Source organism: Aspergillus steynii, assembly GCF_002849105.1.
Source record: "Aspergillus steynii IBT 23096 chromosome Unknown P170scaffold_10, whole genome shotgun sequence".
NCBI lineage: Eukaryota > Fungi > Ascomycota > Eurotiomycetes > Eurotiales > Aspergillaceae > Aspergillus > Aspergillus steynii.
Window position 1 is genome coordinate 804,919 of NW_020194407.1, and position 12,656 is coordinate 817,574.

Here is a 12,656-nt window from a genome sequence, read left to right on the forward strand (position 1 = left end):
CGACGGAGTACAGCGTAGTCAGCATGGGCGCCTCAGGAGGCGATTTCTTCACGCCCATCCCCCATCGATCTCCACTCGCTCTCTTTCCTGACGTACGGCTTCTATTCTTATATATTGCTCGGTCAATCCCTTCCGTCGGTCGTTCGTTTCGATCGCGGTCCTTCGGCTGATCTCTGCAGCGACATTCTTTTCCTTTTCAGGAACCCTTTCTCCCTCCCCTTTCTTTATTGATTTACCTATCTTATTTTTATCCGGCCCCTCTTCTCTCTTTCCTCTTCGAGCAGAAAGACAGAGGTGGCTTCCTTCGTTCCCTCGGTCTTAAATACTCTTACCGCCGCCACCGACTTTCTTTCCGAGCCTACACCTATATCCTCCCTTCTCTTGCTTGGCTCATCTAAGCAGAGTTCACAATGCGTATCGCTGCTTTGCTCCCGTGCCTGCTGGCGGCCGTTCCCGCCGTCACTGCTGCCGAACAAGGCAAATTGGGAATCGCCTTGGGCAACAAGAATGTCAACGGCCAATGCAAAACGGTCAGCGACTACGAGGCCGATTTCGACGCCCTCAGGAAGGTGACTACGCTGGTCCGCACCTACTCCGCCAGCGACTGCGACACCGCCAAGAACATCATTCCTGCCGCCAAGAACAAGAAATTCCAGGTGGTTTTGGGAGTGTGGTAGGTTATTAGCTGGTTACATTGCATGAGGTTTGTCAAGGGCTAACTGTGTCTTTGAATAGGCCCGACTATGACGACTCCTTCAACAAGGATTTCGGCATCCTGAAGCAGTACGTCCACGGTAACGAGGACGTCGTCTACGGTATCACCGTCGGTTCTGAGGTCCTGTACCGCGGAGGCCTCTCCCCCGCCAAGCTCAAGGAACGTATCATCCAGGTGGTGGATGAATTCCCCAAGGTCACCGTCGGTACGGTGGACAGCTGGAACAAGTTCGCCGACGGCACTTACGACGATATCATTGCCAGCCCCAAGATCAACTACTTGTAAGTTGTTGATGACCGTTACCGATCTTGTCACGGTTATGCTGATTTGAGTTAAGCTTGGCCAATGGCTTCGCCTACTGGCAGGGCCAGGCAATTGACAATGCCACCAACACCTACTTCGACGACATGAGACAGGCCAGGAAGCGTATCGAGAGCAAAGCTGGCAGAAAGGTCCGCTTTGGCAACGGCGAAACCGGTTGGCCTACTAGTACGTTACCGGACCCTGATACTCCGCAGCTTTAAAGTAACGCAGACCTAACTAACGCGCACCCGCAGCTGGTGGAACTGACTACGAGAAAGCCGTGGCCAAGACCGAGTATGCCCAGGAGTACTGGAAGAGCGCCGTCTGCGGCATCCTCACCTGGGGTGTCGACGTCTTCTACTTCGAGGCCTTCGACGAGCCCTGGAAGCCCGTCAGCAAGGGCGACAACGGCGAGGAGAAGGATGAGACTCACTGGGGTCTGTTCACTTCGGACCGCAAAGCCAAGTTCGACATCTCGTGCCCCAAGACTTGAAGAGACAGTTTGTGTCCATGACGTGAATGACGCGATTTCGGTCATTTCGACGATTCAATAAATTCTTGTATCATATATCATGCTCGAGCGGCACTAAATATTATATGAAGGGGTTGCATCAAATAGAGAGGTTGATATGTATATGTATATGGAAAAAGCAATAGAAAAGTCCTCCTTGATCATAAGATAGTGTTTCCATCTGCAGAGTTTCGGCATGATTAAGTTGCTCCCGCCGATAATTTCCCGCCCAACGGCCATGTGAAGCGTGTCAGCTTACCTAACCCTCGGTCGGTCCTGGCTTTATTGGGTTTAGTGCGTCTCAAATACCAGGCTGTACGGTAATTTTCCTACAGTACCTGGTTTACTGCGACTTCGTACGAGCAAGTTGTACGGTACGGTCACGGCGGCCGGAGAACCGTGGTTCGTAGCGTCTTTTTACCCCTGAATGGAGACACGAACCAAAGCGATGCGCGTCGGTAGGAGCCTTCGCTATTTGTTTACCAGCATCGTCTCAGGGGTTGTCGCCTGTATCCACCGCAGACCTCAGAGACAACCTGTCCGTCTCGAGCAGATGAGATCCAATTACCGCCAGACACTCCAGGACGTCGGTCTCCTCCGCCGTCTCCTCCCTTCCGTCCAGACTGCTCCGTTCTGTAGATGGCGGTCAACCCTCGCCCTTCTAGTCGCGCGCTGAGTTGGCGTTGGCCCAGGGAGAGTCCCCGTAGCTCCGAGGTACCGGATACCTCATAGGCCCGGCCTCCAGTAGCGCTGTAGCTAGGTACTCCGTACTCCGCAGTGACTGCCGGTCTACCTATACGCCGCCGTAAGGACAGTATTTTACTTTCCTCCCCAACGGCCCTTTCGAGCTTTCCTCCTATGAGATCGACTAGACGCTCTTAGCATCAGCAAATGATCGTGTCATGGTCTAACTCCAATTAGTGAATTCCAATTCATTTTTTTATGGTCATTTTTTTTCGCCTCGTTCCATCCCCTAGTCTCGATTCCTGTTCTTCATCGTCCAACCTCGATCCAGCTGTCCTCCGCGTATGCGCCATGTCCAAGTTTTCCGCATACCTTAGGTGTCTGTGATCTGTTGTTCCTCTCTTTCCTGCGCTCTCGTCTTTTGGGTTGTGTTCTCCAACTCTGATTGGGGATCTTGTCCTTAGCAGCCCCCTCCTCCCCTGAAGAACACTAATTTTCCGCTCTCTTCTTTTTTTTTTTCCTTCCTGAACAATCCGAGTCGAGACACCGCCCTCTCCTTCCTCCCCTCCCCCTTCTTTTCGCTCTCCCTCCTCTTTCGTGTGCCGATCAGAGGCTGGTTTTGCGAGGTGGATTCCATATTAGCGGCTTTGATTTCCATGCTTCAACATTCTGGACGATAAGGAGAGCAGCAAGCAAGTGCTTGCTGCAGCAGTCGAGACGGAAGGTGAGTGTCTCTGCTTTTGACCTCCCCCTTGGCATCAATCCACCCCCCATACCTCCTCCACCCCCAATCGTGGAGGAGGATCCCAAGGCAAGAAAGGAAAAAATAGATTGATGCTACGGGTCTCCCCTGAATGCTAAAAATCCGAGCGTGAGCTAAACTTTCAAGTGTCTTTAGATCTAGATCCGTCCGTACCCTCCGCCAATTCGGCGCATTCTCCGCCGCCGCATTCCAGAGACCCCTCCCGCCTACGTGACGCTTCATATTTGGCTGCTCCGTTGATCTCATCGGCCGCATCCCCCGGAGCGTCGAGTCGTTCGGCCGCTGGCTCCCCCCGGGACCGTAGTGTCACCTCCTCCAACCCGTCGAATTCCATCCCGACTGTGTCGAAATACCGTGGTGCGTGGGATTCGTCGACGTCGTCCCCGGAGAATAAAAAAGCGGAGAGCAGCATCTATTACACCACCGCCTGGGGCTCACCGTATGCCGCACCCAGCCCTCGGAGGCTTTCGTGGTCATTGAGTCAATCCGCTGGCATCGATCGCGGTTCGGGCATCAGTTCCCGGGCGTCCATGCGCAGTGGTTTTTATCACGGCTCCGAAGCAAATCATACCGAGTTCCTGAGACCGTCCGCCCCGGAGAGCTCGACAACGCAATTGTACGGTGGTGACTCGACTCTCGATCGATCTCCGCGGCGAGACCTGTTGGGCAGGAAAGGAGGAAAGTCCATCAAAGACTTCACTCAGGATTGGATCAACCAATATCTCTCCGGTCAGCCCAGAACCGAACGCAGCAACTGGCTCAGCGACGACTCGGGTAGCGAGGCCCCTTCGTTCTTTACAGCTCAGAACCATTTCGCAGACGACCCGTCCGACGATTGGCTTGCTCTAGAACAGGATTCCCGCGACGAAGACCTCTTGAAGACCCCGACCCTGTCCGACTTTGTCAAGAGGCGAACAATTGCGACCCACGGGGAAAATAGTCTTGGGCGTCAACGCACGAAAGACTACCTTCACCGGAGAGCCGATACCTTACGCCAAGAAGACTTTTGGGGCTTCGCCTACGACAAGGATCCCCAGCCCATCACCATGGCCGACACAAAGGAGGGTCAACCCCCAACAAGCCACCCGGAGCCCAGCCACGCCCCGTCTCCAAACGAGAAGCCGCTTCCCCCACCCCCAGCGGATGCCGGTAAAGAAGACAACATCCCAGCGAAACCTGCAGAAGCCACCGAACCGAACGTGACGCAAAATAAAGTGCCGTCAGGTCGGAATACCTCAGCACCAGTGCCGAAGAGAAAGAAGATACTGTGGCGCGGGAAAGCTTGCATTATTGGACTTCCACCGGGAGACAGAAGAGGCACGGAAGAATCAGGCTATCGCTTATTGACCGTGGAGGATGTTGAGCAGAAGCTGAAAGACTGGGAAGAGAAGGGTTACAGCGTCCGTGGATTCGATGTCGGCGCGCCAGAGGACAGCTCAGAAGTCACCGAGCTAGGCGGACTTAGTCGCCCGTCTTTCCCAGACACGCCCGAGAACGAAGAAGACCACCAGACAAAAGGGGGCTATTCCGTCAAATTCCCGAACAGGGATGTCTGGGACTCGTACGTACGAGCCCTCCAGGAAGAGAAGTTGCGAGCTCTGGGTGTCTCTCTCGGCGAGGAGGAAATGCAGCCCTCTGTCTCGCCGGCCATGAGTCAGATGGCGCCGTTCCCTGGGATGGGCCCGTCACCACCGATCCCGACGGCATCTGCAGCCAGCAACCCATTGTCCGCGCCGAACCCGTTCTCTCCTCATTTCAACCAATCTGCCAACAACAGCAATGGCATTGGTAGTCTGGCATCCCCCGTCTCGCATTTCGGTGTTCAAACGCCATTCTTGGGCGTCGACCAGAATCTCTTGCCCGGATACCATGTCCCCTTCCAGAATACGCCTCCTGCTCAGGGCACCCTCACTCCTCAGAACTTCTTCAACGCCCGCCATGCGAACAACCCCGGTCTTCCGGGTACTCTTCCAGACCTGACGTCCATGTTGTCGCCCGTATCACCGATGAATGGCCCGGGTGCTTTCCACCCGGGATTGAACGAACAACCAGACCTACAAAATGGCGCATTCCACGAGCAACACATGGACCATCATGTTCAGGATAATGCGATGGAAGGCCATCTATTGCGTCCCGTTCACACCCCTACAGAAAATATGGACAACTTCCACGCCTCGACAGTTGAAATCGCTCAACCCACACCACGCGGGAGCCATAGCCGCGGTCACAACCTGAGCGAAACGCTCCAGAAGGGACTTGATCAGATCGCCCAGTCCGACTATCATCTGGAGGAGTCAATTGAGAGGCAGCTTGAGGAGGGTGACCATGAGCCGGCTCACAACTTTGGTGCCCCAGGATTGATGCACTCGCAGTGGGCTCTGCCAGAGAACAACAACCGTGACATTCAGCACCTTCCTCAGCACGTGCATCAATTCTACGGCGGGGGATATTCTGGCCACAATGCTCAAGAGGGATCCGATATCGATACGAACCCCAGTCTCTCCGGCACTCCTCGCAGGCATAATCCACTTGCCAGTCACATTCCCTGGCACTCATCGAAACCCAGTGGTGGGTCGTATCCCGGCCACCGCTCGAAATTGTCATCGTCTACGCTTAATGTCGACGCAAAGGAATTCGACCCGACGGCATCGACGGCGTCGCAGCATTTCCCGTTCCAGAACAACTCTTTCCAGTTCCCCAACGCCGGTCACGATGTGTTCACCTTCGGCTCAGGGCCCGGATTCAAGCCCCCTGTCAACTCGTTCGATGCGCCCCCAGCTCCTTTCTCCGCGAGTGGCTCTCACCGTATGGGCAACAATGCCGGATCCGGTGAATTCAATTTCTCCTCACCTTCGTTCAATGTTGCGGCTCCCGTCTTCAACCCGGCCGCCAGCGTCTATTCCGCCGGGTCCGAGCAGCCTGCTAACAGCAGAACCAAGATCTTTGACGACGCGGATATTTCGCAGGCCTCCAAATCTGCCAAGAAGTCCAAGGCCATTCCCATCGTTCGACCTGATGACAGTACGCCCGAGAAGAGAGACCGGGATGAGAAGGCGCCGAGTGGAAAATCGTCGGACCGTCATAAACGTGCCCGTCGTGGCGATGCGCCTTCTGACGAGGAGGCTCCATTCAGTCCGGGCCATGCTCTCACGGAGTCCAATGCTCAGCGATCCCAGATCCCTCACGCTCCTGCTGTAGCCGCCGAGGGCAAGGAGAATGCAGCTCCCAAGAATGAAGCGGGCACATTGCCTGTGTCTGCTCATCTCGGAAAGCCTGAGGAGCGTAAGGACACTCCGGTGAGTGAGGCTTCAACATGGGCGCCTTCCGGCACCAAGGAAGAGGCAGCAACTGGAGCCCAGGAATCCGATGTGAAGGCAACTAAGCAAGAAGACGCTACAGCCGCTCCTGTACAGGCACAGCAACAGGAAGCTCCCAAGGAACAGCCCGCGAAGAAGGATTGGAGGACCGCGTTATTCGGGTCGAAGAAAACCTTCACCTTCAAGCCTTCTGTGGCAGAATTCATACCATTTACAGTGGATCAGCCGAAATCTGCGCCTGAGCCGCCGAAGAAGAACGACCTTGCGGCTTCTGTTCACGCTGTCGCAAGCCCTCCGCCCTCGCCAAAGCGCGAGACCCCGCCACCTGAGCCGGTGCAGCCGGTGCAACCCGTACAGCCCAAGACCGATAAAGATGAGCAGCCGGAGCGGGTTACCAAGTCTGACTCCGACGCCGACTCGCCCGACGAGGATGAGCTCAACGCTATCATGGAGCAACTCAATGAATCCGACGCTGGAATCGAAAGGGTCAACACCCCCCAGACTGCTGCGAACCGCGGTCCCCAGACAGCAGCGCCCGGACCTTCGAAAGAGAAACGACACGGTCCTGCGGGCAATAGAAGCGACCCGCCCAGCCCGAGCCCCGGACGAGGACTTGTCTCGCACGCATTGGATGTCCCGAAACTGGATTTCGATGCCCAGTCTCATTTCGCGGCTACTCCTTCGAAGGGCTTTGCGTCCGGCATGCCATCGCCCATCCGGAAACTCATCAGCCAGAACGATCAGATCAGCGACTGGGATGACGTGATCACGTCCGGTGAGGAAGAAAAGCTGGAGCATCGGAGCAAATTCTTTGATCGTCGTATTAACGATCTCGTTGGATCTGTGGTCGACGATCGGCTGTCCCCGCTTGAGCGTGCTCTCAGCGCTATTCAGCAGTCCGTCTCAGCGATCACCCTGTCGACTCAGAACAAGTTGACGTGGAGAAGCACGTCCGCCGAAGGGGAGGAGAGCGACGCCGACGACGAGGATGACGAGTACGATGACAATGCATCCTACCGAGAACGGTCTCCTCACCCCAGAGATCGCAAGCTTGATCGGTTGAAGAACGTCATTCTGGAGGTACTAGCCCAGCGTGACACGCAGGAGCCCGCAGAGAAGCCCGAAAACACCGAGCTGGTGCAGCTCCGCGACAGCGTCGCCGAATTGCAAGCTATGACCACCGAGAAACTGGCCCACGACCCCACCGCCGGCCTGCGAGAAATGCTCCAGGAGGTGGTTGCGAACCAGTTCAGCGTGCAAAATGCTCGCCCGTCCGACGCTGACGAGATTGGCGCCGACAGCCTGATGCTCCAGATTGACGGTCTGAAGAACATGCTGAGACTGACCGATGAAAGGGCGGAACAGGAGTACAAACTGCGCAGAGAAGCGCAGGACTCCATGGCCGAGCTTCAGCGACTGCTGAAGGACGTTGAAGACGATGCCGCTCGCCACAGTGGAGCTGCGGAGTCTGCCGAAGCTCGCTTCCTCCAGTTCAAGGAAGAGAAGATTCCCTACTTCGAAAAGGTTCAGTTCCGGGCCGATTCGCTGGAGCAGGAGCATGCCAAGCTCAAGCTGACCTTGGCTGAAATCTCCTCGAAGAACATTGAACTCGAGGGCACCTTGGACGAATACCGCGTGTCTAGCGATAACTGGAAGCGTGACAGCGAGCGGTCGAAGGGTGAACTCGAGGAAGTCAAGGAGGAGAACAAGAGCCTGCGTGGCTCCATCGATCATCTCAAGACCCGCATTGAAGACGGCATGAGCATCCGGCACAACCTCAGTGAGAAACTGGATCGCCTTCAGGACGAAATGGCCACGGCCAGCGGTGATATTGCTCGTGAGCAGGCTAACTGGCGCCGACGGGAGGAGGAGCACGTTGCCCGGTATAACGAACTCAAGGCGGCTTACAGCCGAGAGCAGAAGCTCCGCGAGAAGCTCGAGGTGGATATCAGCGAGCTTGAGCAGCAGGAGCGGGAGGCAGCCAAACTGAAGTTCATCTTCGGGCAATCCCAGCAAGAGAACGCCAGGCTGGAAGAGCTGGTCGCCAACCTGCGGGTCGAAAACCACGACATGGAACTCAAGGCGGCCCGTTTCGAGCGCGAGTTCAACGAGGCCCGCGAGAGCAGCCGGGTCGAGATCCAACGCACCCGGACCTCCATGGAGGCCGATGTTGAAGCGGCTAATAGCCAGGTCAACATTGTCCGCGCCGAGTTGGAGGCGCAGATTCTCCGCCTGCAGAGCCAGATGGACAACGTGCGACTGAACAACGACACCGAACGGGAACGCTACGAAATGCTGCTGGAGGAGGCCACCGAGACCAAGGCCACCGCCCTAGCTGCGGCGGCTGAATCGCGGGAAATGGCCGTGGAAGAACAGCGCAGTATGCATGAGCGCGTCCTCAATGACCTGCGGGAGCGCCACGCCCGTGCCCTGCACAACTCGTCCGAGGACCGACAGCGCGCCGAGTCCCATCTGGTGGAGAAGTTGGAGTTGTCGGATGACAAGGTTCACCATCTGCAGGATCGCGTCCAGCACCTGGAAGACAAGCTGGAAATCGCCCAGTCGGCGGCTCGTGCCGCTGCGGAAGCTGCCCAGATGGCCAAGACCGGACCTACTTCCGCGCCTATTCCCACGATGCCCGTCAACACCCCGTCCATGTCGTTCAACGGATCTATGGTCCCCGAGAAGATCTCCCCACAGGCCCTGCGCGAGTCTATTCTTGTGCTCCAGGACCAACTGCAGCAGCGTGAGGGTCGTATTGACGAGCTCGAGCAAGAAGTTGCCTCTGTGGATAAGGATGCTCCTAACAAGCTGAAAGAGAAGGATACGGAGATCAACTGGCTCCGCGAACTGCTTGGAGTCCGCATCGACGATCTCCAGGACATTGTCAACACCGTGTCGCAGCCCTCGTTCGACCACAACGCTGTCCGAGACGCTGCCATCCGTCTGAAGGCCAACCTGCAGATGCAGCAACAGGAGAAAGAAAGGGCTGCGTCAGGACAGGGTCTTCCCAGCCTTCCGTCGCTTTCCGAGATCCGGGCATCCCCTCGAGCACTCCCTCTCGCAGCGGCTGCAGCATGGGGCAGTTGGCGCAAGGCCCGTGAGGGGACCAACAGCAACACCTCCAACCACACGCCCTCCAAGCCGAGTCACGCGACTGCTTTTCTATCCGGTCTCCTGACGCCGCCCAACTCCAACCGACAGGGTCTCAATGCATCCGCATCTGGCGCGAGACGGTCGTCGGAGAGTCGCCCGCTCAGGAGCGTCAACAGCACGCCTCGACCGCTGTCCTCGCGGGCAGCTGGCAAGATGCGCGAGCCTCCAAGCACGCCCCCTCTTCTCCGAAGGTCCAGTTATGACCACGATGCAGAGCCCACCGACTACGATGACACCTACGGAGAGGCCTATGGAGAGGGCTCTCCGGGGGGAGAAAATGAAAGTACAGCCGATGGATTGGTCTCTGCGTCTCCACGGGATACCAACGATGGGCCATTTGGACCGCAAATAACCGCATAGACAGATTTCCTTTTTCTTTTTTTTTTCATATCTCCTTTCTATCTCAGCAGATACCTTAGCATTTGAAATTCTTTTTGAGACTGAATCGTTTTGACTTGTGACATTATGCTGTTTCCCCAGTTACTCCTCTCTTTTAATCCGATAGTTTCAATTGGTACTTCAGACTGTTTTTTGCCCTTCTTGTATGTGATAGTGGATACTTTTTTTTCTTCCATCTGATACCATTGTCTCATCGCGTTTGTACAAACCGTGCGTTACATATTGATTTAACTTGTCATTCTTTTGATTTCTACTTCCTACTTTCCATTGTGTCATTGGTATTTATTTTCTTCTTTCAACGTCGAGGTTCGATGTGTTTCTTTATTCAGATTGGTGCCTTCCCCGGTCTTTCTTTTATTTTGGCTTTGCTGTTGGTTTTCTTCTTTCTTCTTTGCCGTGGTGCTATGTAGATACCCTTATTCTTTTAATTGGATACTTTAATTGAGCAGTTGTGCATTAGATAAAATCAAGTCTTAAGCGAAGTACAGTATAGTATATCAGCCGTCTAAATCTTCTTCCATCTATTACTCTCATCTCGAACCCCAACAATGACTCCCTATTCTATCTCAAACTTCACCTTCTCCAACCCAACCACTATCATTCATCTAACCAAATCCAATCCAATAATCAAAAAACCCACTCCATCACTTCATCCCCCGCCACCGCCGTGACCACATACCTCTGCCCGCCTCGCTCCCTCGTCACCGCAATACTCTCCACATCCACACTCACCCGATCCAACAGGAACGGCCACGACGGGATGATCTCGCGGGGTGGGTATTTTCCCTTTTCCCCGTTGGCGAGAGCATTCACATCGCTGTCATCGATAGCGGTATTCCTTCTCTCCGCTTGTCCTTGTCCTTGTCCTTGTCCGAGCTCCCCCCGTTCCAGTTCAAATCCAGATCCAGATCCAGATTCGGATTTAGATTGAGACTGAGACCGAGGACCCAACCCAGGCCGATAAACGCTCTCGCATTCCCCAATCGAGCAGATATATAAAGCGCCGCCCTCGACGACGCAGCACGCGTGGTCGGGCTCGTAGATGGCGAGGATCTGGCCGTCCGGGGAGACGGCCAAGAGAGGGGACGAGAAGGTCCCCGAGGGGAGGTTCGTCGATGTGAAGCGCGGGAGGGTCGTTTGGAGGTTGTAGGTATAGCTGGTTGTTGGTTTGTGGTTGGGGTTGGGGTTGGTTCCATTCTGGGTCTGGGGTAAGGATTGAGGGTGGGATAGGGAGTCGGTGAGGGAGGGGTCTGACTCGTGAGGGTATGGGTATAGGCATGGGTAGTCTTTGGTTTGGGGCGTGGTGGGTATGAGGTTGGCTGGGCGGGAGTAGATGGATGGGAGGAGGCGGGTGATGGTCACGGATATGGACGAAGAGGAGGTAGAGGGTGAGGAGGAGGATGTGGCGAGGCCGAGGCAGTAGGTGTCGATGTCGTTGGTTTGCAGGGAGGCGAGGAAGTATCGAGATTGGATCTCTCTTTCACTTTCAGTTCCGGGGGAGGGCTCTGCGTCTGCTCCTGGCTTTGCATGTGTAGGCTCTGATTGCAAACCCATCTTCTCATCCAACAACCTCAACCCACGGAACTGACACCTCGCATCCCCATCCCTGGCCAGGGAGACTCCCAGCGCCGCGGAATCCAAATACACCGTGTTAAGCGCCCGTCGCCAGTAGCTCAGATCGAGACCCCGACCCCCCAGCACGATATCCGGACACCCTAGATACCGCACCCTCGTCGGCCGATGAACCGTCGATTCCTTCCCGATCGCCACGCGCAGCAGGGTATCGTTCTCCACGAACTCCAGCCCCTCCACCACCCCGTCGGTATCCTCATATCCGTCTGCGTCTGTGGGCGCGCGCGCGAACGCCCCGTGCGAGGTGCGTTGGCCCAGGACGTGTTCGGCGGGCGGTGCTCTGTCTGCGCTGCTGGCTGCGGCGCTGTCTGCCTGGTAGGCGCGAGTGCGTGGAGAGCGAGAGGAGTGTAGCTCGTACACCTGAATGACGCGGCCCAGCGCAACGGCGACAAACTCTCCCCCCGACGACACGGCCACCCGGTGCTTCGAGGTCCGCTGGTTCACGGCACAGCCCGCGTTGGAGCGGTCCATCAGCGCACGGCAGACGGACGTCCAGTGCGGGTACAGCGAGGACGCGAGCGAGAAGGTCTCGGCTGGTTCGGGGCCCAGCTCGACTTCCCCTTCTAGCTGTGGCTCTGCATCTGCCTCTGGAGCTGAAGCTGGAGCTGACACTGACACTGACGCTGACGTGTCTGCAGCCCGATATACGAGGACCTGCGCGCCCCTCAGCACAACCACCGTCTGGCCGTCACCGGAGGCGCCGCGAACCGTGGTCCCCGTGCAGTTGGGCGGCAGGAGCCGCGGCGCGACGGACTTTACGACGTGGTGGCGGCGGCGGAGGAGGTTGAGACGGGCGGTCTGCGCGAAATACGCGCTCCATTGTTCGGGCGTCAGGTGGTCTGTTGGGGGGACGAGAGACCCCGGGATCTGTGCCAGGATGCGCTGGATCATGTAAGGGGTGGAGGAGGCGTGGTGCCAGGATCGGCAGGTTTGGTGCGCGGAGAGGTACGTTTCGGGGTCGGTTTGGAGGAGAATGGATTGGATGAGTTCGGTGGGGAGGGTGGTGGCCATTTTTATTGTCTTCTGTCTGGGTGGGTTGGTGGTGTGGGATGGTTGTATGTTAGATGAAGGGGAGGTCCATGGGTTGGGTGTAGGTTGTTTGATTGATTCTAGAGATGGTCCATCTTATATACAGGTCGAAGGAAAGCCCTCGGGCTGGATCCACGTCCAATATGC

At 56.3% G+C, this 12,656-nt stretch overlaps 2 protein-coding genes across 2 annotated transcripts; one reads left to right on the forward strand and one right to left on the reverse strand.

Annotated features, from left to right (window-relative positions):
- The first annotated feature begins 192 nt into the window (after nucleotides 1–192).
- Nucleotides 193–10,265, forward strand: P170DRAFT_514095 (putative myosin class II heavy chain (MHC)). Its single transcript, XM_024855171.1, has 5 exons — nucleotides 193–673; nucleotides 736–996; nucleotides 1,053–1,204; nucleotides 1,273–1,455; nucleotides 3,112–10,265. Exons 1-5 carry the CDS (start codon nucleotides 411–413, stop codon nucleotides 9,807–9,809), a joined length of 7,557 nt encoding a protein of 2,518 aa, XP_024699072.1. The 5' UTR covers nucleotides 193–410; the 3' UTR covers nucleotides 9,810–10,265.
- A 210-nt stretch (nucleotides 10,266–10,475) lies between these two features.
- On the reverse strand, nucleotides 10,476–12,491 carry P170DRAFT_514096 (F-box protein; the record flags this gene model as incomplete). Its single annotated transcript, XM_024855172.1, has 1 exon — nucleotides 10,476–12,491. One exon carries the CDS (start codon nucleotides 12,489–12,491, stop codon nucleotides 10,476–10,478), a length of 2,016 nt encoding a protein of 671 aa, XP_024699073.1.
- Between the last annotated feature and the right edge of the window lie 165 nt (nucleotides 12,492–12,656).

Bases quoted from the DNA above. Each gene is read 5' to 3' on its own strand.
- P170DRAFT_514095 (XM_024855171.1), top strand. From the start codon at position 411: ATGCGTATCGCTGCTTTGCTCCCGTGCCTGCTGGCGGCCGTTCCCGCC. The intron at 1,205-1,272 runs GTACGTTACCGG...GCGCACCCGCAG, and splicing joins CGAAACCGGTTGGCCTACTA to CTGGTGGAACTGACTACGAG. The intron at 1,456-3,111 runs GTCTGTTCACTT...AAGTGTCTTTAG, and splicing joins GAAGGATGAGACTCACTGGG to ATCTAGATCCGTCCGTACCC.